At 41.0% G+C, this 24836-nt stretch overlaps 1 protein-coding gene across 6 annotated transcripts in view; it reads left to right on the top strand.

Moving 5' to 3' along the window:
- SHROOM2 (shroom family member 2) overlaps positions 1-24836 on the top strand; it is a 359555-nt gene that overhangs the window by 322094 nt on the left and 12625 nt on the right. For 5 of the 6 annotated variants that reach the window (XM_029604364.1, XM_029604363.1, XM_029604365.1 and 2 more), the window contains 3 exons: positions 7510-8238; positions 20608-21159; positions 22214-22394. In XM_029604364.1, coding sequence (XP_029460224.1) covers positions 7510-8238; positions 20608-21159; positions 22214-22394 — 1462 coding nt within the window. The remainder of the gene's footprint in view (positions 1-7509; positions 8239-20607; positions 21160-22213; positions 22395-24836) is intronic. The other variant, XM_029604366.1, reaches the window with a different exon arrangement.

Genomic DNA, 24836 nt, shown 5'->3' with positions numbered 1-24836 from the left:
GGCATGGTCATTGTTAAAAAATACCACCCTAGAAGCACAGTTCAGATGTATTCCACACATTAAGAAAGGTGGAAAGAAGGCAAAATGATTACAGGCATGGTTAAAAGGGGAGGTGAAAGAAGCTATTTTAGCCAAAAGATCTTCATTCAAAAATTGGAAGAAGGATCCAACAGAAGAAAATGGGATAATGCATAAGTGTTGGCAAGTTAAATGTAAGACATTGATAAGACAGGCTAAAGGAGAATTTGAAAAGAAGTTGGCCATAGAGGCAAAAACTCACAACAAAAACTTTTTTAAATATATCTGAAGCAGAAAGCCTGTGAGGGAGTCAGTTGGACCGTTAGATAATCGAGGGGTTAAAGGGGCACATAGAGAAGATAAGGCCATTGCAGAAAGATTAAACAATTTCTTTGCTTCAGTGTTTACTGAAGAGGAGGTTGGGGAGATACCCATACCGGAGAAGGTTTTCATGGGTAATGATTCAGATGGACTGAACCAAATCACAGTGAACCTAGAAGATGTGGTAGGCCTGATTGACAAACTGAAGAATAGTAAATCACCTGGACCGGATGGTATACATCCCAGGGTTCTGAAGGAACTAAAAAATGAAATTTCAGAACTGTTAGTAAAAATTTGTGACCTATCATTAAAATCATCCATTGTACCTGAAGACTGGAGGGTGGCTAATGTAACTCCAATATTTAAAAAGGGCTCCAGGGTCGATCCGGGAAACTACAGACCAGTTAGCCTGACTTCAGTGCCAGGAAAAATAGTGGAAAGTGTTCTAAATATCAAAATCACAGAACATATAGAAAGAATGGTTTAATGGAACAAAGTCAGCATGGATTTACCCAAGGCAAATCTTGCCTCACAAATCTGCTTCACATTTTTTAAGGAGTTAATAAACATGTAGATAAAGGTGAACCGGTAGATGGTAGTGTATTTGACAAAGTTCCTCATGAGAGGCTTCTACGAAAAGTAAAAAGTCATGGGATAGGTGGCAATGTCCTTTCGTGAATTACAAACTGGGTAAAAGACAGGAAACAGAGAGTAGGATTAAATGGATAATTTTGTCAGTGGAGGGGAGTAGGCAGTGGAGTGCCTCAGGGATCTGTATTGGGACCCGTACATTTCAATATATTTATAAATGATCTGGAAAGAAATACGACGAGTGAGGTAATCAAATTTGCAGATGATACAAAATTGTTCAGAGTAGTTAAATCACAAGCAGATTATATAAATTGCAGGAAGACCTTGTGAGGCTATAAAATTGGGCATCCAAATGGCAGATGAAATTTAATGTGGATAAGTGCAAGGTGATGTATATAGGGAAAAATAATCCATGCTATAGATACACAATGTTATGTTCTATATTAGGAGCTACCACCCAAGAAAGAGATCTAGGCGTCATAGTAGATAACACATTGAAATCATCAGTTTACTGTACTGCGGCAGTCAAAAAAGCAAACAATGTTGGGAATTATTAGAAAGGGAATGGTGAATAAAACTGAAAATGTCATAATGCCTCTGTATGGCTCCATGGTGAGACCGCATCTTGAATACAGTGTACAATTCTGGTCGCCGCATCTCAAAAAAGATATAGTTGCAATGGAGAAGGTGCAGAGAAGGGCGACCAAAATGATAAACTGAATGGAACATCTCCCCTATGTGGAAAGACTAAAGAATTTAGGACTTTTCAGCTTGGAGAAGAGATGGCCGAGGGGGGATATGATAGACGTGTTTAAAATCATGAGAGGTCTAGAATGGGTAAATGTGAATTGGTTATTTACTCTTTCGGATAATAGACTAGGGGGCACTCCATGAAGTTAGCATATGGCACATTTAAAACTAATTGGAGAAAGTTCTTTTTCACTCAACGCACAATTATACTCTGGAATTTGTTGCCAGAGGATGTGGTTAGTGCAGTTAGTGTAGCTGTGTTTAAAAAAAGGATTGGATAAGTTCTTGGAGGAGAAGTCCATTACCTGCTATTAATTAAGTTGACTTAGAAAATAGCCACTGCTACTACTAGCAACAGTAACATGGAATACACTTAGGTTTTTGGGTGCTTGCCAGGTTCTTATGGCCTGGATTGGCCACTGTTGGAAACAGGATGCTGTGCTTCATGGACCCTTGGTCTGGCCCAGTATGGCATGTTCTTATGTTCTTATGCTTTCTCCGCACTGAAAAAGCCTTGATTTCCGTGTGTCGTTAATACCCTTCAGGTATTTAAAAGTCTGTATCGTATTTCTCTTCTCCTCCAGGATATATATATCTAGGTCCTTCAGTCTCATCTCATGTCTCGGTACAGATCTCACACCATTTTGGTTGCCTTTCTTTGAACCATTTCCATCCTGTCTCTATCCTTTTGGAGATTCAGTCTCCAGAACTGAACACAGTATTCTAGATTAAGCCTCACCAGGGACCTGTACAGGGTATTATCACTTCCTTTTTCCTGCTGGTTATGCCTCATTCTATTCAGCCCAGCATCCATCTGGCCTTGGTCACCATCTTGTCAAATTTCTTCGCAGCCTTCAGATCATCAGACACCGTTACCCCAAGGTCTCTTTACTGGTCCAATCACATCAGTCTTTCATCCCCTATCCCATAGAGTTCCTTTGGATTTCTGTAGCCCAAATGAATAACTCTGCACTTCTTGGCATTCAATCCCAGTTGCCAAAACTTCGACCACTCCTTTAGCTTCCTTAGATCACATTTTTTTCCTGAGTGCTCCTTCTCCATGTCTATTCTGTCGCAGATCATAGTATCTTCTGCAAAAAGAAGATAAAAAGAAGATAAAAAGACAAAAAGAAGATAAAAAGAAGATAAAAAGAAGGTATATAAAAACTATAAATAAATAAATAAATAAATAAAAAAGACAATCTTCCTTCTAACCATCCCTCTGGAACTAGCTACCCACCCCAACTAAGATTGGAACCCTCCACCCAATCATTCAAAAAAAACCTGAATACCTGGCTATTCCAAAAAGCCTACCAACACACAGACTAATCTAACGACTCCACCCTTGCCCCATAGCAGATACAAGTATCCTATCCTCCCAGCAATCAATGTCATCAGCTTATGTGTCTTTAACATTACAATGCTACTATATTCCAATGCTTCAATGCTACCAGGTATATTCCGATGTTTCAAAGTTACCATGTATCAATAATAAGACCCCTTAGTCTTAAATTAAATGCCTATTTGTTATAATGTATTAATAAGTCTCCTTAGTTTTTTATTTTGAAGTTAATTTTATGTTTTTGCAATGTTACAATGTATCAATAGTAAGACACCTTAGTCTTAATGTAAACCGATGTGATATACTCCAATGAATGTTGGTATATTAAAAAAACTAACTAAATAAATAAAAAATAACCCTTCTGCTATGTCACCTATAAAGATATTGAGGCACTCCACTTATCATTCTTCTCCCTTCAGAGTAGGTTCCATTTACTATCACAACTCGTTGTCATCTGTCAGGCAACCAATTTGTAATCCATTTTATCACTTTGGGACCAACTCCAGGGCTTCTCATTTTGTTCAAGAGCCTCCTGTGCATGACAGTGTCAACAGCTTTGCTGAAATCCAGGTAAATCATATCATTGCTTGTCCTTCATCTAATTCTCTAGTCAACCAATCTAAAAAGTCAGATTCTGTTTGACACAACCTTCCTCTGGTAAAACGTGTTGCCTCTGATCCTGCAACCCATTGAATTGTGGATAGTTGACGTCCTTTCTGTCAGCAGCACCACAGAGGTAAAGCTAAACAGCCTATAGTTTCCAACTTCTTTTCTGCTCCTACTTTAGTGAAACAGGACCACCACTACCCTGCTCCAATCCTGCAACACCACACCTGTTTCCAGAGATCTGTTGAATAAGTCATTTCAGTGTACCTGCCAGCACTTCTCTGAGCTCCTTTAGTATCATGGGATGTATCTCATCAGAACCCGTGGCCTTGTCCACTTTGTTTTACTAGTTCCACCCAAACACTCTCTTCTGTTATCTACCCCACTGCCATCCACACATTTGCCAACCAGCAACAGCCCTCCTCCAGGATTTTCTTAGTGAACTCTCAACTTTCTTCACATAATGATCCTTGTCTCCTTTTTTTTTTTTTAATTCTTTATTTATTATTTTCACACTAAAGTACAATACATAAAATTATACTTGGAAATACAATAATGGCTGAAACTAAAAATAAAAAGGATTACTCCAACTTTTCTCAGAAAAAAAGAGGAAAATAAAGAAATTCACCAAGAAAAGAACAGCCAATTATTTAATATCTTAGGTTAAATCATAGTGATAGTCAGCTGTATTAATAGCAGATATAAGAAGGAGAAATAAAGTAAAGGAATCTTTGCATTAATTTAACCCTATATTCAATAAACCCGAACTATGTTCCAAGAAGGCTTCTGAGATTCTCTGGCTCTGTAAATACATAGCTCTTCCCTTCTAACTTAACAAGACAACGACAGGGATATCTTAGTATAATTGACCCCCCCCCCCCCCTCTCCAGCAAGTCCTTCCTTAATAATAAGAATTTTTTCCTTCATAATTGTGTGGGTCTTGACCTTGTCTTCTTTTAATCTTACAATATCACCATTGGTCTTCCTTCTTTCTCTAATATAGCTGAAAAATGTTTTCTCACCTTGCTTTTACCTCTTTGGTGATCCTTTCTTCCACTCAAGATTTTGCTATCCTGATTTTTTTTTCCTTGTGACAGTTTCATCACACATTCTTCCCTGTCTTCACTTTTTGACTTACTGTGTACTTTTTGAATGCTGATCTTTTTGCCTTTATTTTTTCAGCCACCTCTTTGGGAAACCATATTGGTTCTCTTTTCCTCTTAGTTTTATGTACTTTTCTTACATAAAGATTTGTTGCCTTAATAATAAATCCTTTAAATTTGGCCAACATTTCTCCAGAATTTTCTAGTTGTTCTTCAAGGTATCTTCCCATTTTAAGAAAGTTTGCATTTTTGGAATCCAGGACTTTGATCTTCATGAAACTTTCTTCTACTTGGACAGTATATCAGACCACACCATTGGATGATCGCTGGTGCTCAGGTGGACATTAGAGATACTATCTCCTTTCATGAGCACCAAGTCCAGTATCACTCCTTCCCTCATGGTTTCCGTCACCATTTGTCTAAGCAGATCACTTTGAAGGGCATCTACAGTCTTACACATTCTGCAGTGGGGATATTCCAATCCACATCCATCTGATTAAAATCTCCAGCAAGCAACATTTCCCCTTCCTTCCCACCTTTTCGATGTCTTCAGCCAGATCACTGTCCAGTTCTTCTGTCTGACTCTGCCTGTAAACCATACTAGTGTAAATGGAAGTGCCATCATCATTTTTTAACACAGTCCACTGTGCTGCCTCCTTTCCCCATACTCCATGCATTTCAGTTGCTAGGATATTGTTTTTGATAAAAAGAGCTACTCTTCCCCTTTTGGTCCTCTCTCTCCTTCCTCAACAGATTATAGCCTGGGATGTCCGTATCCTATTCATGATACTCACAGAGCCATGACTCTGTAATAACAACACTATCCAAGTCCACCTTCACCATTAGAGCCTACAGATCTGGACCTTTGTTGCTGAGACTATGAGCATTTGTGCACATCACCTTCCAGGTTTTTTTCCCCTCACCTTGTTGTTATTCCTGAGCACCTTCTTTTCTGTTTTGCTTAAAAGTAGACCTGTTTTTTTCTTCTCCACTCACTTTCTGTATTGTATTTTTGGGGGGTGGCTTTTCAATTCCATTGGCTTCTTCTGCCACCCCCATCCTCTAGTTTAAATGCATGATGACATACGTTCTGAGTTTCTCACTTAGGAACACCCAATATATCCAAATCCTCCTCCTTTACACCAGGTTATGAGCCAGGTATTGAAGTTGTCTGTATGGCTTAGACTTTCCCTTCTCTTTCTGTGAACAGGTAACACTTCTGAAAACGCAATGGTCTTTGCCACTTGTGCAAGCTGCTTCCCCAGAGTTTGGAACTCTGTACTGATTGGATGCTGTTCCTAGTGAAGTCATTGGTCCTCAGATGGATGTTAATATTGATTTTATAGTCCTTACTTTCTTCCTTAATGTTACTGACAATCTGGTTCACATTTCTGCCAGCTGAGGATCCTGGAAGGCATTTAACTGTTGTGTGTCCCAGATTAGTGCCTCTGATGATGGAGTCTCCCTTTAGAAGGAGATTTCTGTTAGGATGTTTGGTTGTGTTTTGCTGAATCTGTGGGACTCTGCTGAACCTGTGTCTCAACAGAAGAGTTTTCTGATGATTGGATGTATTTTGGCATTTCTTTGTGTGTTGCAAATCTTTCCTTTCAGATGCTACTTCAGTTTCCATTTCTGGGGCATCATCATCATCATCATGCCCTTTGCGCTTTATATGGGTATCTTTTAAGAGAGTCTGTGTCTCTGTGTCATGGGTCATACCCTCCCAGAGTCTACAATAATCCATTTGTTCCTGGGTTTCCAAATCCTCTGTTGGTGTGGGGCTGATATTTTGGTTGCTGCATAGTTGGGAACTTTTTTTAAAATCATAGACAATTCCTCTTTTAGTTGAGTGAGCTCCTTTAATGCAGAAAGTTGAAGGCAAATGGGACAAGCCTTGAGCTTCCAGATGGTCTGCCTTAAAACTGAGACACTGCAGTTGCTACACTGAATAATAGCCATTATGTTGATTTATTTTAATATAGAAGACCTGTATTGTGATATGGAGTGTCTAAATGCCTTGTTTACCACTCTAGTTTAGTTAAGCCTTGTTACATGTACTCTAGCACTATATAACGAAAAACAAGGTCAGGGGGTGGGTGGGAAGCTTTTTAATTGTCAAGATGCTTTAAAACCATAATTAACTTGCTTGAGTGCTACGCCAAAAGCCCTTTTTCACAAGAGAATGCAAGGAAACTTAAGAAACAAAACACCTTTGTTTACTCCTACAGCAGATTCTATATGAAAGTAGCCCAGCTTTTCTAATGCACTTATTTAAATTTAAACAAGAAGAGCACAGGTTTTTTCTAAAGCACTCAAAAAGCAGACAAAAAGAAAGCAGCCAACCGTCTTAGCAATATTTCCACAAGCAAACACAGATTAAGAAATTCTATTTCAAAAGCAGACAGACATGATATTTCAGAATCCATTGCATGTATGTTGAACTTTTTGGGTTAGCATGTATGTAATATGAGCACTGTGGTGACAATATTTTTTTTTAAGGTATGTGCCAAAATTTAGTGTGTCTCACCCATTAAGTGGCATTCAGTTGTATGTTACATTCGCTCACACACATTAAAAAAAATATATTTAACACGTTTTCATGCATGGACCCCCATAGTGTTACAACTCATGGTATTATATTGTCAGCAGTTTTGACCATGTATTTTATTGCTATCCAGCTACATATTCTAATTTAAAACGTTTTTTAACTTATGTTATACATTGGATTAAATATGTCTGTACAGAATAACTGAGAAGTATTTTTTTTCTTCCTTCTAGACATATTGAGATTGGGCATGTAACTGATAGTGCAGGTGAAAGAGGAGATGATTTTGACCAAAATTTAGGACACAGGAGAAAGTCGTCCAGTAGACCATCTGAAACGAGAGAGCCTTTAGTTCCAGCACAAGAAAGCAGAGCGAGATCAGGGACATTGCCCAGTGATTACAGATACTCAGCAGAGATCAAGGACTGTAGCTTACCCTCCTTCATTCATTCTGAACCCCATGCTGTGAACGAAAACCGTTCCTGTCATCAGGGCAGGGGAGAAGACAGTCAGCAGATAGATCCAGCAGTGTCCAACAAGAAACGGAGACCACCTCCTCAAAGGCCCCCTCCACCCAAACTAGATAGCAACATCAAGTACAAATGCCCAGACGGACTTGCCTCCTCACCCGGCACTTTCTTGGACTCTCTACTGACCGTGCCCAGCAAGCCTGCTCCATCCTGTTCCCCCAGTGCTGCTGATGCTGTTGGCCTATCCATCACACGGAGCCCTGCAGAACGAGTAAGTGCGCGACTGCAGGAGCCCAGGCAGACCAGCTCCTCAGAAAATGAGAGGCAGCACTTAGAGAAGACGCACCTTAGTTCTGAGCCTGCCTTGCCTCTGAAGTATCGCTTCTTGCAGAAATCTGGAATGGAAACGTCTAGGTCTCCATCACCTCAGTTTGCTCCACAGAAGCTGACTGATAAGCCTCCGGTATCTGTGCAGGATGAGAACCCAGCCAGGTATGGTCAGAACTTGCCATTATTTTGTCTGGCATTAGTTTGCATTTGATTGTCTTTCTCTTTGTATGAAACACCTATTATACTGCATTAGATATTTTTGATGCTGGTTGAACAAAGCTATAACTATTGCATGGATTTTTCATGGGAGTACATCACATGAAAAATCCATTAGGAATGATGCACACTAGGAAGCAAGAAATTATGGCTTGTCCTGTGCACTCGAAGATGTGCTATTCTACACATGAATATTTGTGCCATTCAGTAAAAAGGATAATGGTGATAGAAATGGTGAATAAACTGGGTGTAGGTTATGTATCTAAATATGAGACTTCATGATCCGAGTGGCTGTATGTTGTTGTTGTACCATAGTAATACATAAGGGTGGAAAATTCCCATCCTCCAGGTCACCTTGTGCCTAAGCATTGGTGGCTGTCTGGCTTAGGAGAATCCATTGAGGAGCATGGAAAAGTAGATGCCTTGAGTTGTGTGTCCACACCAGAAGTGAACAGTCACCACCTGCAACCCAGACAGCAAGAGAGCAGCTGCTGTCTGTAGTGTTACTGGATCGGAGCAGCTGTAGCCTGGGGCTACTCCCTGCCCTGAAGGCTGGAAGAGGTGGGGTAGGGAAGAGACAAGAGGATGAAAAATAAAACAGAAAGCACCCAAAAAATAGACAAAATGAGCAAAAAGGAATGAGCTACTATAGACAAAACCCAAACGAGCAATAAAATAGAAAATCTAAAAAAAAATAGAGCAAAAGGAAAATACAATTTTTAACTCTGGCATCTAAAAAGAATTTTGACTGGCACCCAAGTTTTCTAGAAATGTTTCTATCTCAGGTAATGTGCATGCATTGAGAAAGTAATGCAGTTAAGGAGGAAGTGACGTCGTCGAGACTGATGGCAGCCTAAACCTGAGTCTCCTCTGCAGCCTGACAATATCTATGTTCATCCACCCTCCGAGCTGGACATTTGCGGCGTCCATTATCCTTTTTATGCAATAAGATCAGCAGCAGATGACGACCCGACGAAGAGCCTGTGATTTAAAGAAGTATTCGTATCATAAATTAGCGCTGGAAGGAGAGCCTCAGGAAAACAACATGGCGGACGCGCATGAGGCCGCTGCGACTCCGGCGAACAGCCGGGCAGAATCGCCGCTGGACCCGATTGAACTACCTACCAAGTCCGAAATGCGGGGCTGGTTCGAAGAATTGAAAAAAGAAATTGCGGCCAATACTGTGGAAATTAAGAATTCGATCGAAGAGCTGCGTGGGGATATCGCCGAACATGGACGGCGAATTTTCGAAGTGGAGACCCGAGCTGAAGCCAATAGTGACGGGCTGAAAACCACGCGGGAGCAAATGACCACCCTACACAGTGAGCTGGAATATCTCCAAGATAAAGTAGAAGACCTTGAAAATAGATCCCGACGGCAAAACCTACGATTTCGTGGTGTTCCAGAGCTCCCTGACTACGCAGATAGTGCAGCAGTGGTAGTACAGATCAGCATGATGCTGCTCAATGCAGGTGAGGCAGACACAGCTGCGATGTCAGAAGCAGAGATTAAGTTAGTTCGGGCACATCGAATACAAGGCCCACGGAACTCGAATGTGCCTAAAGACATCATAGCCTGTTATGCGGACTTTGGCCTCAAAGAAAAAATCGCTAGCATAGCGAGAAAGCAGACCTCGTGGAAATGGGAAGGGCACGAGATTATGGTTTTTATTGATCTCGCCCCGTCTACAATCAAGAAAAGAAGGGACTTTCAACCTATCACCAGTATTCTCCGTAAGGAAAATGTTCGTTACCGATGGCTGTTCCGTCAAAGGGGAAATGCATAGGGTGCGGACACTTGCGGAAGCCTCTCAAATTTTAAAAGAGGCGGGCTATCCTGACTGCGCTGGGCTGGCAGCCCATCCACCGTCCCCTGCACGCACGGATGACCCACCAAGATGGCAAAGAGTGATTAGGGGAGATCGAAGGCTGCGCCGCCAAACGGCAGCCGAACCCCATGGATGATAATTTACAAGCTGGAAAACTCTTTTGGAGTTACTCTTATATTCTTCACGATGGAGTGTGGACTTGGCCTAGATTGATACAGCGTACGCTATGGGCGCTAGTCTATCGGCGTTACAGGACAGCTACACGGAGCGGTGACTCTGTGTCTATTTTTAGGTTTAAAAGTTGTCTTTGTTACTGACTGCGTCTTGATCTGGTTCGTGGATGCAGGCTCCTTTTGAGCTTTATGGAGGGGAGCCTTAAGGCTCGGTTTGATGAATATACTTTATTCTATATGATGTTGGGTTGCAGGCTGAGGTTGGAATGACTGTTTCCTCCATTAAACAAGCAGTATGTTCCTTGAGAGAGGAATATGCTGTGGCAGGGTTGGGAAAGCGGGGGGGGGGGGAGAGGAGGGGACTGAGGTGGGTAACGGTATTTATGCTGTATTTTTCTGTATGAGGGTTCAGCAAAAATTGCTAATCAAATGGAAGGATAGATTCAATGCACAATGGGACGCTGGGACACATTCTACTGGCTTTTCTAACCCACCACTATGGCGAATATGACCATTTGGTCCCTTAATGTCAAGGGGTTGAACTCGCCACTTAAGAGACAATCTTTATTCTCTGACTTAGACTACCATAAGGTCATGATTGGGATGGTTCAAGAAACACATTTAAAAAAGAGATATGAACGATTACTCCAAAATGCGACTTATAATAGACAATACTGGGCGGCCAGGCCTTTGTCCCATAAATATCTGGGGGTCGGAATATTGATTCATAGAGATCTAATGTATGAAGAGCTGGCCTGCTACTCTGACCCCGAGGGTAGATATCTTATGCTAATTATTGCGATAGGAGGAGAGAAGTACTCACTGCTCAGTGTTTACGCTCCCAACAACGCTCAGGGAGCTTATATTGACCGCTTATCTAAGCTTATTGATCAATGTGCTGAGGGTCACTTGCTCATAGGGGGCGATTTTAATTTGACCTCCAATCCTAGACTGGATAACTCCCATGGGAATCTTCAAACTAAGAAGAAAGATCGGCAGTGTTTCCACAGCTTTCTTCGCCGGTACAGTTTAATTGATGCGTGGAGGGTGTGGCATCCCAATAGAAGGGGCTATACATTTTTCTCTAAGGTTCATAAAACCTATTCTAGAATAGATTATCTGCTGGTAGCAAAAAGCTGCTCCAATTCTGTTAGTACGCCGGCGATAGGGGTCACTACCTGGTCAGATCATAGCCCAGTATCATTGCAGATAGCTTTTTCTGCTATGGATAAGGGCATCCGATTCTGGAAGCTTAATGACAGCTTGCTGGCGGATGATGCCTTTTGTGACCTTTTAAGCTCGAGTATTCAGGAATATTTGCAAATCAATGAGACCCCAGACATGGCCCCGTCCACGCTGTGGGACTGTTTGAAGGCAGTAGTTAGAGGTCGGCTCATTGCCAGGGGTGCCCATATGAAAAGACAGAGACAGAGGGCCAAGACCGAAGTTCTTGGGCAGTTACAAAGGTTGGAACTTTTACATTCCATGTCTGGCAACAAGGATCTTCTGGCACAAATGGATAAATTACGTATGCAATTGGTGGAACTTGAGGCGGCCCAGGTAGCGTTTGGCATGGAGCGTGCCAAACAGGCCTTTTATGAGGGAGGGAATAGGGCTGGCAGATATCTGGCACGGAAATTAAAGGCCCAACAATCTGTGCTTACTATAGTCAAATTGAAGGATGAACAGGGGAACATCATTACCTCTAATACTGATATCCGGCAAAGATTTCTGCGATTTTATTCAGCCTTATATGCTGCTAACCCTAATATCAACCATGCAGAGATCGATCGTTATCTGTCGTCCATACAGCTTCCCCAGATACCTCCGGATGCTCAAAAATTTTTAACCCGGGATATTACGGCGGCGGAGGTATTATGGGCCATACGGACACTGAAGTTGGGTAAGTCCCCTGGTTTGGACGGCTTCACGGCCGTTTTTTATAAGAAATTTGCCGTCACGATAGTACCGCCGCTGGTAAAGTTATTTAATTCTTTGCAAGCCCAGGGATCTCTATCTAGGGAGGCGAATCTGGCAGGGGTGACACTTCTGGCCAAGCCGGGGAGAGACCCTACTGTGTGCGGGTCGTATCGCCCTATATCATTAATAAACTTGGATATGAAGTTACTCGCAAAAATATTGGCCCATAGGCTCAACACTTTTCTCCCTGATTTAATCCACCCAGACCAGTCAGGCTTCATTCCGGGACGCATGGCATCTGATAACGTCCGGAAGGCTGTGAACGCTATGGGGTGGGCGAGATGTCAGCGAATCCCGATGACACTCTTGGCATTAGACGCTGAGAAAGCCTTTGATTATGTACATTGGCCCTTTTTATTCCAGACACTGCAGCGCTTTCAGTTAGGAGATAGGTTTCTCACATGGATCCGTAAACTCTACGAGGCACCTACAGCTTGTTTAAAAATAAATGGGGGGTATTCCTCATCATTTGCTGTACAGAGGGGGACGAGGCAGGGCTGTCCTCTCTCCCCATTATTGTTTGCACTATATCTGGAACCCTTCGCCCAAAAGGTCAGGAATAATTCCTTAATCTCAGGGATAAAGGTTGGGGACTTTTCCTCCAAGCTTTCATTATTCGCAGACGACATACTGTTTACCATTACTGATCCTATATCATCGCTGCGGGAAGTCTCTAAAGAACTCACTACATTTAGCTCTGTTTCGGGGTTTACCATTAACTGGGATAAATCCGAATTGCTTAACGTGTCTTTACCCCTGGGAATGGAAGCACAGATACAGCACAGTTTCCCTTTTAAATGGGCTCGGCAAAAATTGAAATATCTGGGAGTTTATTTGGGGGTGAGTGATAGCTTGTTCCAACTCAACTACCCGCCTTTAATGGCAAAAATTTATAAAGACCTCGAAGAGTGGGACCGTTACCATATATCTTGGCTAGGGAGATTGGCGGTGGTTAAAATGAATATTCTTCCCCGGGTGCTGTACTTACTGCAAACCTTGCCTATTATGGTCCCAGCTAAGCTTCTGAACAAACGGCAGACCCGATTGAATAAATATTTGTGGAAAGGCAGACGAGCTCGTATTGCGAAGCAGACTTTATATTTGCCCCGGCTGCAGGGCGGCTTGGGAATGCCTAATCTAGCTCGATATCAGGGAGCTGCTCAGCTTAAAGCAGCTGTAGAATGGCATCAGACTAACCCTAGCAAGCCTTGGGTACAGTTGGAGCAAGCACTCATAGGGGATATGCCTATTACTGCGCTTCTGTGGCAGAGGCGGGCTACATGGCCCCAGAGCGGGCAGCTACCTGATACGGTAGAGGTCACGTTATCGCTTTGGGAACAATGGAGAAAACATTTAGTTGGTATGCAAAAATTTTTTCACAGCACCCATTTATTCCATCATAAGGCCTTTCGGCCTGCTGGACATCCTTTGGTTTTCTCCCATTGGATTTCTAGTGGGATCACGCAATGGTCTCATGTGTGGACGCCTGGAGGGCTACTCCCATTCCCGACGCTGCGTGTCCGACATAAGTTGATGCTTACTGATCTGTTTAAATACTTGCAAGTTAGACATTTTTACAATAGTAACCAGGTAACAAATGATTTGATAAAAGGGATGCCCACATTTGAAAGCATGTGCCGACAGGCTAATAAGGTGGATAAACATATTTCTAACATTTATGGCTTATTGAGTAGTGGTTTCTCCATTTCAGCATCCCATGTTAGAGCGTGGCAAACAGACTTAAATTGCGACTGGACCCGAGAGGACTGGCTGCGGGTGTTTCAGGGCCTGCGGAAGGGACTAATTTCTGTTAAACATATCGAGAATGGATACAAAGTGTTCTTTCGCTGGTATATCACACCTGCCCAGCTACAACATATGAGGCCGAGCTCTTCCGGACTGTGCTGGAAGAACTGTGGGGAAAAAGGAACATTTTTTCATTTATGGTGGACTTGTCCTAGGATTCGGTCCCTGTGGCTCATGATTTCTGCTTGGATTACCACTATTTTACGCATTACAGTCCGATTAACGCCGTCTCAGGCATTGTTGAATGACGACCTTCAAGACATTTATAAGTTTCATAATTACTTTATTAAGTATGTGGTTACAGCGACCAGATGCCTCATTGCACAATATTGGAAAGACACAAAGGTACCTACCCTATTGATGGTACAGGCAGAGGTCCGAAATATGCATAACCTTGGGCGGATTACTGCCTATAAAAATAAGTCTGTACATAATTTTTCCAGGATATGGGGATTTTATGATAGATGGATGCAAAATAATACGGGAGGCTGGTAGCATGTGACACTCTAGTATGCCTGAGTTTTGCCCTGAGCTATGATGCCTTATTTTGGGCGGTGATACTCAGCTACCCTTTACTTGTCTTGTTCATGGCTGTAACTGTAATTGTGCATCGATATACCTAAATACTGCTTGTAGGACAACAGTGGTACACCTCAGTGGGGGGAGGGGGGGAACTTAGGGTTAAAAACCTATCATGGCGACGTGTTCTTGATGATGTTATTGCCTTTCACTTTTCATAATTGTTTTTGTACATGTTCTGTTTACTTATGCTAGTGGAATCTTGTATAGGCTGTGGATACGTGGCCAATAAAAAGTTATAAATTAAAAAAAAAAGAAAGTAATGCAGTTACACGGTTTACACGTGTTAATTTATACCAAGCAGGAAAAAAAAGGGTTCGTTGTACTTAATTTGCAGTAAATTATTTACAAACACTGTGTAACACAGTTAAAATCCATGCATAGCCTGACATTTTTAAGAGCCATCAAATATGAAAATATTTAGCTTTCCTTTCATATTTGCTGTAAATTGTGCATGGAAGTTTTGTGATTTTAGAGTGCAGCTGATGAGATTCAGAGGCTAATCTCAGCTCCACATATGTTTCACATAATCTAAACCAGTTTGATTTTTTTATTACTCCGATGCTGACAGTAAAGAAAATGATTCTATAAGAATTGCCAGAGAGCTTATATTGGGGGCTTTGAAAGGAGCTGCTGCCAGCAAGCCTAAAATCCTGGGCTAAAAAGCATTTTTCAAGGGTCCTTACCCTTTGGGACGATGGAGATTGGGAGTCATAGCATCCTCAGTAGATAAAACTTAGCCCATCGGCTCGAGGAGCTAGTGCAGAGCATTGAGAAATAGCTGAGAGCATTTTCTGTCTGTTGCGGTTGCCACGTTCTTCTTACTGTTACTCTAGTGTTATTTCGGTAGTGTTGGCCCACTGAGAGCTCCAGTCAGTCTTTGCGCTGCCAGCACTGTCGGGAACAGTCCTACAGTATGTTGGCAGGAGGATGCAGTTGCATGTGAGAGATGGAATTTTGGCAAAGTCTGTAGAGGAAACACATGGAAGAGAACTGCAGAAAAAATGGACAAGCACGCAGAAGCGGGGAAAGCAAACGAGAGCGCAAACTGAACAGCAGAAAAGAATGCCAAATAAAAGGCGTATGCTGTGAAATAGTACACCTTAAAGTTGCATTTTATTTTTAATTCCACTTTCCCTCACTGGTATAACTCCTTCCATGCAGAACAGCGTGCATGTGGTCTGGGGGGGGAAGTCTTCACTGCTTCTCGTTGACCAGCAAGAATTGCCGTAAAGAGCCACTGTCTTTTTTCCTTCCCTTTCCAAAGCTGGGCTGCATCTTCTCCATAATAAGCCTGAGCCCCAGACATTCTGCCTGACAGGGACTTGAATCACAGGTTGGCTCGGGGAATGGCCATTGTTAGAGGCTTTCACCTCTAGGATCTCAGTTCAAATCCCAGCTCAGGTGGCCTGTGTGAAATGGCAGTGGTTTCAGTCCATCTCCAAGGGGCATAGCAGAAGTGTTCATAAGAACATGTCATACTGGGACAGTCCAAGGATCCATCAAGCCCAGCATCCTGTTTCCAACAGTGACCAATCCAAATCTCATGTACTTGGCAAGTACCCAAACATTAAATAGATCCCATGCTACTAATGCTGGCAACAAGCAGTAGCTGTTCCCTATTGATTGATAGCAGTTTATGGACGTCTCCTCCAGGAACTTTTCCAAACCCAGCTACACTAACTGCCTTAACCACATCCTCTAGCAATGAATTCCAGAGCTTATAAGAACATAAGGTAAAAAGGTTATTCCCATATTTATTTGTTCTAGAGGAAGAGGTAATTTGCCTTGAGCCATCCTTGAGTGGGAACCAAACTCTGGCTTCCTTCATTCAGGGCCCATTGCTCTAACCATTAGGCTACTACTCCATTCATATTGCAGCTCCTGTCAGATTCCTAGCAGTGTGTAAGTTCTGCTGCACAGTTTGTCACTGGCATGTGATAAGGACACGAGAGAGAATCAAATATTATTTCTAATGTTTTCTAGAGTAGATGAACCTCCCGACTTCCTTTACATAGAACATTGAACAATAACAATCAACCAATGAACATTATTACAAGGAACAGTGAAATATCAATAATATTTAACAAATAATAAATAACCTTGTTCGTGTTTTGAATAGTATGTGTGTGTTCCCCTTTTTACAATGGACTTTAGTAGCGTATATCGACTGCAACGGTTATATAATATGTCCTCTGTTAAATGACTGTTAAGTAGGCAATTTTAAATAGTTAAATGTTAAATAGGCATTGCGAATAAGCAAGTACGTGTAAGAAGTTAAGTGTCAAGCTATTCGTGACACCCTACAATGGTTGGATCTGAAAGACAGGAGGAGGTGCTTAGTTACACTCTGGGAATTGGAATGCTTGCCTGAAGAGCCAGGTTTTTAACCTTTTTTTGAATTCTGGTAGATTGGGTTCGAGTCGTAGGTCTGGTGGGAGCGCATTCCATTGGTGTGGTCCTGCAGTGGAGAGTGCTCTTTTTCTTAGTGTTGATTTGGCAGGAGCTGCGACTAATGTGCCTTTGTAGGCGCTTCTGATGGGTCTGGAAGATAAGTGTGGCTGAAGTTGAATTTGTAGAGATATAGGTGCGGCGTTATGGATTGCTTTGTGAATGATGGTTAAGGTTTTATATAGGATTCTCTGTTTGATGGGTAGCCAGTGGAGGTAGCTCAAGATGGGGGTAATATGGTCTCTTCTATTAGTGTTAGTTAGGATTCTGTTATTGTTATTGTTCAATGTTCTATGTAAAAAACCCTGGTCTAACCTCCCAGACCAGGGCAACCTTTTTGTTACTTGTAAACCGGATTGATTTGTATTGCATACAGGAATTCCGGTATATAAAAATTAAAAATAAATAAATAAATAAATAGGCTATTTACGCTCATTCACCATATAGTATATATCTCCCTGTGCTTATAATGCTCATCCACTGTACTGACACCTTGGTAGATTGTTTTCTAGTATTTGACACACAACCATGAAATGCAAATAAATGATCAAATATCCTTAAAAGTAGGTACATGCTCATCAAGAACATTCAGAATCCTAATCCAAGAATCTCCCTCAGGGTGATGTCTGATGGTTTATTTGAATGCAGAAAGCCTCACTTCTGTAGCACGCCCAGGTACCTGTGGACAGGAGAATTGGATATCATACGAGCCGGAAAAGTGATATTTTTATTTATTTATTTTTAGCATTGGAGCCTTATGTACAGCGCCCCTGAAAAATACATGCAGTACTGATTAATTCTATACTCTAAACAGAATTGTAACTAGAACTATAATAAAACACGATTGTTCCTTTCCCTTTAAAGTAGGGGTCTGAAAGAATGTTAAATGTGCCAGAATTTATTACCCTTTGACAGTACGAGGCCTATATTCAAAAATTAAGGGACCTAAGTTATAAGGCAGTTTTCTGTCAAACTTATTTTCAGCTTTCAGCAGAAGAGAACTCCTCTAAATTTAGGGGGGTAAATCTAGGCCTGCTATTCATTTGCCTAGATTTAGGAGATTAAGATTTATTTAGTCATGATAATTTTATCACAGGAAGGGCCAAATATCATTGGGGAGGCACGTCCCCATGATATAGAACCCCTCTCCCTGACAAACTATTGTGATGGTACCGTGACACGATTTATTATTGTGGCACAAACGTGTGACGACAAATTGTGCCGTGAAACAGGGCCGCCTTGCGCGATGGTGGCCCACCTCGGCTGGGGGCCACCATTACTTAAAATGCCCGAGGCCCAAAAATTCACCTCCCCCCCCCCACCCACCCAATAGCCCACCGCCTCTGACCCCCAAAAGAAAAAATATAAGGCAAATTGCACAGCAAAGGCATGCTCCCTTACCCAACCTCTCCCCAAAATCCAAAAAATGCCCCCTTATCCTAACAATTCCCCCCCCCCCCACCCATGAGGCCCATCTCTTCCTCTCTACCCCCCATCCAAATAAAGTAATATGGCCTTCTCGCAGCTTAGTAAATATAGGCCAAAGTTAGGTGCCTAGTGCTGAAAATCAGAGTTTAGTACCTAACATTTGTTTTCTCCATCCTAACTCCACTCCTGTAGCCACACAGTTTTTAGGGCCCTAAATTTAGAATCCAAGTAAAACTAAGGAACCTAAATTTAGGGACTCGGCCCTAGTAACTTTTCAGAAGAGCAATTTAGGAACCTAACACCAAGACATTTTGGGGACTTAACCGAGAGGCCCATTGGGCCTGGTTATGTGCACCTCTGTATCAGTTTAAAAGCTTTAAATAAAAATTTGTAATCACTAAGAAAACAATTAGCTTCCTTCTTTTATTATCTGATCGTTTGCATTCAAACAGTACAGGCCATCAGCCTCGGCACAAGATATGAGAGCTCTGAGGGCATACAACAGTGCACACCTTATAAATGATCTTAAGACGCTGATAACAAGCAGTGGACAACTCAATGGCCAACATATCATACTCTATGTGAATATGCATCAGTATTCATTAATTCCCAAGAATCTTTTACCGAATTCTGTGTAACTATTACCTGTGCATAAACTTACGTTTTCTTTCCCTAAGAAATAACGGTTACTTTTTGAAGAAAACAACTTCAGCTTCCTCCATTTATGGTTAGGCTTTTGCTACTAAAGATTATATAAATATATAATTCCTAGCATGCTGCAGCTATATCATTTTCAATACTTTTGCCTTTTAGTTGTTACAGGCTAAGCCTATAAAGCACAGTCTCAATCCTTATGATGGCAGTTAGCATTACCTAACTGGGATTTCAAGCCTGAAATCCAGAAATTCACCGCAAGCCTAAACCCTTTGAAAATCGACCTCTGTATAAAGTGAACAGAAAAGTCATGTTCTAGTATTCTATATCTTATGTTTTTAGAGAATGAAATGCATATAGATACATATGAGAGAGATTGTTTTGGCCGAAGAAAACTTACTATAAAAAATTTTTTTCACACACCCATACCCAAGAAAATATATAGAGCAGGTATAGGCAACTCCAGTCCTTGAGTGCCATAAGCCTGTTGAGTTTTCAGGATATCCACAGTGAAAACATATGAGATGCATTTGCATTCAGTGGAGGCAATTTATTATTTTTATATACCGACATTCGATCAGAGATATCACATCGGTTTACATTCAGGTACTGTGGGTATTTTCCTATCCCCAGAGGGCTTACAATCTAAATTTTGTACCTGAGGCGATGGAGGGTAAAATGACTTGCCCAAGGTCACTAAGGGCCATATTTAGTTGGTTACTTAGAAGGAAAGGGAGGTTAGTTCAAGTGTTGGTTATATTTATATATATATATATATACATACACACACATTTCATGAATGTTCAGTGTAGATATCTTGAAGACTGACTTGAGGACTGGAGTTGCCTACACCTGGCCTAGAGTATCTTCTAGTCAATAGCCAACGAGAAAAAAAACATTATTTTTAACTTGCATTTAATACCCATTCATTTTGGATTGAACTACCAAAATCCACAATATTATAAGCAGTCCTTGAATCCAAACATATGTATGGCATGAGGATAAAACTAGACACATGATAGTTTGGAAAAATTGCCTAGTCCACAGGTTCCAAGGCAAAAGAAGTGAAATATTATAATTCTACATTTAACATTGTTAGAAGCAATGGCTACCCATGTTTTATCTCAGGGGTGGTCAACTGCGTTCCTCAAGAGCCACAGACAAGCCTGGTTTTCAAGATATCCATAATGAAATATGCATGAGATATATTTGCAGACAATGGAGGCAATGCATACAAATATACTTCATATATATATATGCATTGTGGATATCTTGAAAACCAGACCTGTTTGTGGTTTTTGAGGACCAAAGTTGTCCATCCCTGTCTTATCTTATTCTATATAGTTGTAGAATTAATAATTGACATAAAGTTACATGATGTCTTATACAATCACAAGCATCACTTTCATTTTCCAGAATTGAAAGAGTGATAGGTAAAAATACGACAGTGAAAATGGTGCCTATCAAGATTGTCCATTCAGAGAGCCATGCAGAGAAGGAAAATCGACAAAATCTGCTAAGTAACATAGAACCTCCTGTCTTACCCAGTGGTTTGGAGAAGGATCAGATTAAAACCCTCAGTACATCTGAGCAGTCCTACTCTCGCTTCTGTGCCTATACAAGGCAAGATCCAGAGTATGAGGTTGAGAACCAGACCAGAACAGCAGACTCCCAACGAGCAAATTCACCTGAGAGCATCTTGAAGGATAGTGATATCTCCAACCTTTCAATCAACTACACGAAGGCCAAAGAGAAGACCTTTGAAGATTTGAAGTCAGAGGAACTGGCCAGAGAGATTGTAGGGAAAGATAAATCTCTAGCTGACATTTTGGATCCTAATGTAAAATTAAAAACTGCCATGGACCTAATGGTTGGAATCTTCCCCAAAGATGACCATCTTTTGGAAGATGCTCAGCAGCGCAGGAAGTTCCTTGCTAAAATTCCGTCTCCAAAACTTACAGAGGAAAAGTAAGTAGAAGGTTGTTTTTGTTTTTTTATTTTTAATATTTATTTGGTCTTATTTCTACACATATCACATCTTCCCTTCTGCATCATGTTTCTTTTTTGTAATATACAATTCCAATGTAACTTGGAGAGTATGCTAAGCATTTTAATAACAGGAGACTAGGGGTTCCCAAACTGCAGCTTCTGGGAATCTTGTAGATAGTTCATGAGATTATGTTAAAACAAAAAAAAAAAAAACTTTCATTTAAAAAAATTATTTTTTAAGTTTAAGCACACCTTGCAGTCTGACTTTTCCTTTTCTTTCAAGAGCAAAGGGAGAACATTGTTGAGGAGAGAGACTTGTAATTTTGATATGCTTCATTTATTTCTGATCTATGAGCAGTAATGAATATTAATGACAGTTTTTCAAAGCAATCAAAACAGTACTCACTGGGGGTCTCAAAGCACATACTTTTAGCTGCATTTCAAAGGCGCTTTCCTGGTGGTGTGTTTAGGTCAGAGAAGTGAAGCGCACGTGTAAAATGGAATGCTTTATTTCCCCCTTTCTGCCATGCACAGAAAGAGGCTAGGTACCCCTCCCCGCCAAGCAAATTTTCAAAAGAAATACTGTGCGTGTAAGTTTCCTTTCAAAACTGACTCTAGGTCCATAAGTATAAAACTGCCTAGATTGCCTAAGATTGCCTAGATGCCTGTTGCATCTAGGCAATCTATAGAGCATTTTGAGTAACAGTGCTCAGTGCAGAAAGCTTCCATCGCGTACCAGCTCGTAGAGTAAGGAATTCTAGAAGCTAGTTACTGATACATGTAATTTTAAAACAGATTGCAAACGTAAATGTTCTATTGCCTTTGTTCTACTTTCTTTTAACTGTATTTGCTGATAACCAGTTTTTATGACTGTGCCGTGGTCCTCACATTGTTGATGCTTGACCTTACAGTTTGGTCACCTTTTCCTTTTAAACGTAGAGCTTGGAAGAGATTCTCGTCTGTCGTTTTGTTTTGGTTTTTTTCAATGTATAAGAGTGTTGAGCGGCAAGTAAATATTTTGACTCTCTACTAGGAAAGAAGAACAAAGCATGCCTTCAGCAGTCTCCCTGACAACCAGTTCTGCCTACTACAGCACATCCGCCCCCAAGGCCGAGCTCCTTATTAAAATGAAGGATATGCAGCAGCAGCAGCAGCAACAGCAAGCCGAGGAGGACTCCGAAGAAGAATTAGACTGTGATCTTTCAGAAAAGAAGGTAAATAGTCCCTGTCAGTGGCATGGAGATTTATGTCCAGAGACCTGGAGAATGAGGGCGTGATTCACACTTGGAGGTTTGAGCCTCCACTAGGCAAATAGTGGCCCACTATCAGAAAAGGGGACCTACAGATGCTGTTCTAGGCCCTCTTGGAAGAGGGAAAGTATGTATTCGACTGGTGGGAGCATGCAGGGCGTGGAGCCACCATAGATACTCCATCGCCAGTTCTCCCGACCTGGCCCACACAGAGTTATTCACCCTTATTTTGGTTTTATTCACTGCCCCAAGGCCTGAATAAGTTTTCACCTGCATATTGGGAAAACCAGAGATGATACCTAATTAAATCTAAAATAAATAATCTCTATTTTTTGTTTTGTTTTGTTTTTTAAAGCAGATTAAAAATCACTTTTTTTTCCCAACTCCGCCCCCTTCATGGAGGTAAGGGGAAGGGATTTCAAGGTTCTCCCTCTGTCTGCGAGGGGCCCGCCAATTCCTCTGCATGCTCTTTCTGGTTGTGTGGCAGCAGTAAGTCAGGATACCTCCCAAAAAACCCAACAGCAGGAAAGTAGGCAGCACAAACAGGGGCTGAAGTTCCAATGCTGGCAGTTCTATGTAATATTGAGTCTGAAGTTGTTGTTTGTGATATTATTGTTCTTTTGTTTTGATATAATTTTATGGATGTTATATTGTAAATTGCTTTGGCCACAATTTTGCTGTGTTTAGCGATCAATAAATTTTAATAAATGAAATGAAAGGGGCCAGATGGTAAAGAGTATGGGAGAGGGGTACTTTGTTTTTTATTTACAAAATATATTATTCTCATTCTAACATATTACAATGACTATAATAAAGCATTAAATGTACACGAAGAGAAACCCATTGCATAATAATATTAATACTGCAAGGTTCAACCCACATATAAGCTTACTCCCCCCCCTCCCCCTCCGAACTTAACAGTTTCATGTTAGTAAAACCAGCTACTGCTTTGGGAGACCAAAATAATTCTCCTCCCCCTAATGCTGCTGTAGCTCCTACATATAATGACCCTAACCTTGGTTTTATTTACCTTGGTATTTTATTACCTTGGTATTACCTTGGTATTACCTTGGTATTTTATTTTATTACCTTGGTATTACATTGGTATTTTATTACCTTGGTATTACCTTGGTATTTTATTACCTTGGTTTTATTTGCCTTGGTCATTCTTTTGTTATCTCAGTGTTAATCTCTCTTTTGCCTTCTCTTCATTCCAAGTTGCATTTTATCCCTGTTTTATTGTAACTGCTACCTTATTCTTCTATCACATGTTAATGTTTTTAAGTTATTAAGTATGTATTCTGTTGTCACACCTTGTTATTTGTAAACCGGCATGATGCGACTCCCATCGCGAATGCCGGTATATAAGAAATTTAAATAAATAAATAAAATAAATAACCTCATTATCCTTTTAGAAAAAATAAATAATTTCAAGGAATCCTGCTTGGAGCTCTTTGATTCTAGCCAGAGAATTTTTTTTCCCTCTTCAAGCTTCTCCAGTGCTTCTGGGTATCCCCATCTCAGTTCAGAAGTCTGTTTTATCCAGCAAATCTAAGACTAAAGAAATATATATTCCAAAAATAGCAGGAAACACTTGTATGTAAACACAAAATAAAAAATATATATTCCGCTACATAAATAGGCTCATATTGTGTGCGAAGAATGACCATCATACAGCGCCTTTGCAATGTATGGCTTATATGTGTAAGCCTTTACAAGCGCTGGGGCTTTATAATCATAGGTCACTTCTTTTGATGATTAATGTATTCCCCGAAGGGCTATATGACATTGCACTTATCTTAGCATGAAATATCCACGGTGCAGCTGTATGTAAGTCTTCCTCATTTGTCTTAAAAGGTTCAATAATGCAGCAATATGTGAGTCTTCCGACACTGCAAGTGTTTCGAAGCAATTAACTTCTTCTTCAGGGAACACAAAGCTAAGCTGCATGCTGCTAATAAATTTGTCTGTGCAATGAAAAGTAAATGAAAAGAGTCCTTTAATAAACTGCTACGAGCTTATAAAACACCATGGCTGTGAAAGAACTTGGAACACTTACTGTTTGTAGAATGTGGTCAATATGCCATCCGGAATAATTTATGAATGTGCTGTAATCAAAAAAATAAATGAAAACCATCACGTATTCAAAAGGCTTTCAAATAAAATTTAGCCCACTGAAAATAGAGGTACTCACTTTTAGGTGCCACAAGCTACCTGTTAACATTTCTTCCCGGTAATTGACAATGGTCTTTGAAGGAGACGCTGTTTATAAAAGGAATCCCATCGACCGGGTGGGATGACAGCCGGAAGTGATGGGGATGGACTCCCCAAATAAGGGAAATGACGTTTCATCAGGAGCCATTTTAAAGTCCAAAAAAGGTTAATGACGTTTCATCAGCGGCCATT

The sequence above is a fragment of the Rhinatrema bivittatum genome, chromosome 5, assembly GCF_901001135.1.
Source record: "Rhinatrema bivittatum chromosome 5, aRhiBiv1.1, whole genome shotgun sequence".
Lineage (NCBI taxonomy): Eukaryota > Metazoa > Chordata > Amphibia > Gymnophiona > Rhinatrematidae > Rhinatrema > Rhinatrema bivittatum.
The sequence above is the reverse complement of the archived record's forward strand: the minus strand, read 5'-3'. Positions and strand labels throughout refer to the sequence as shown.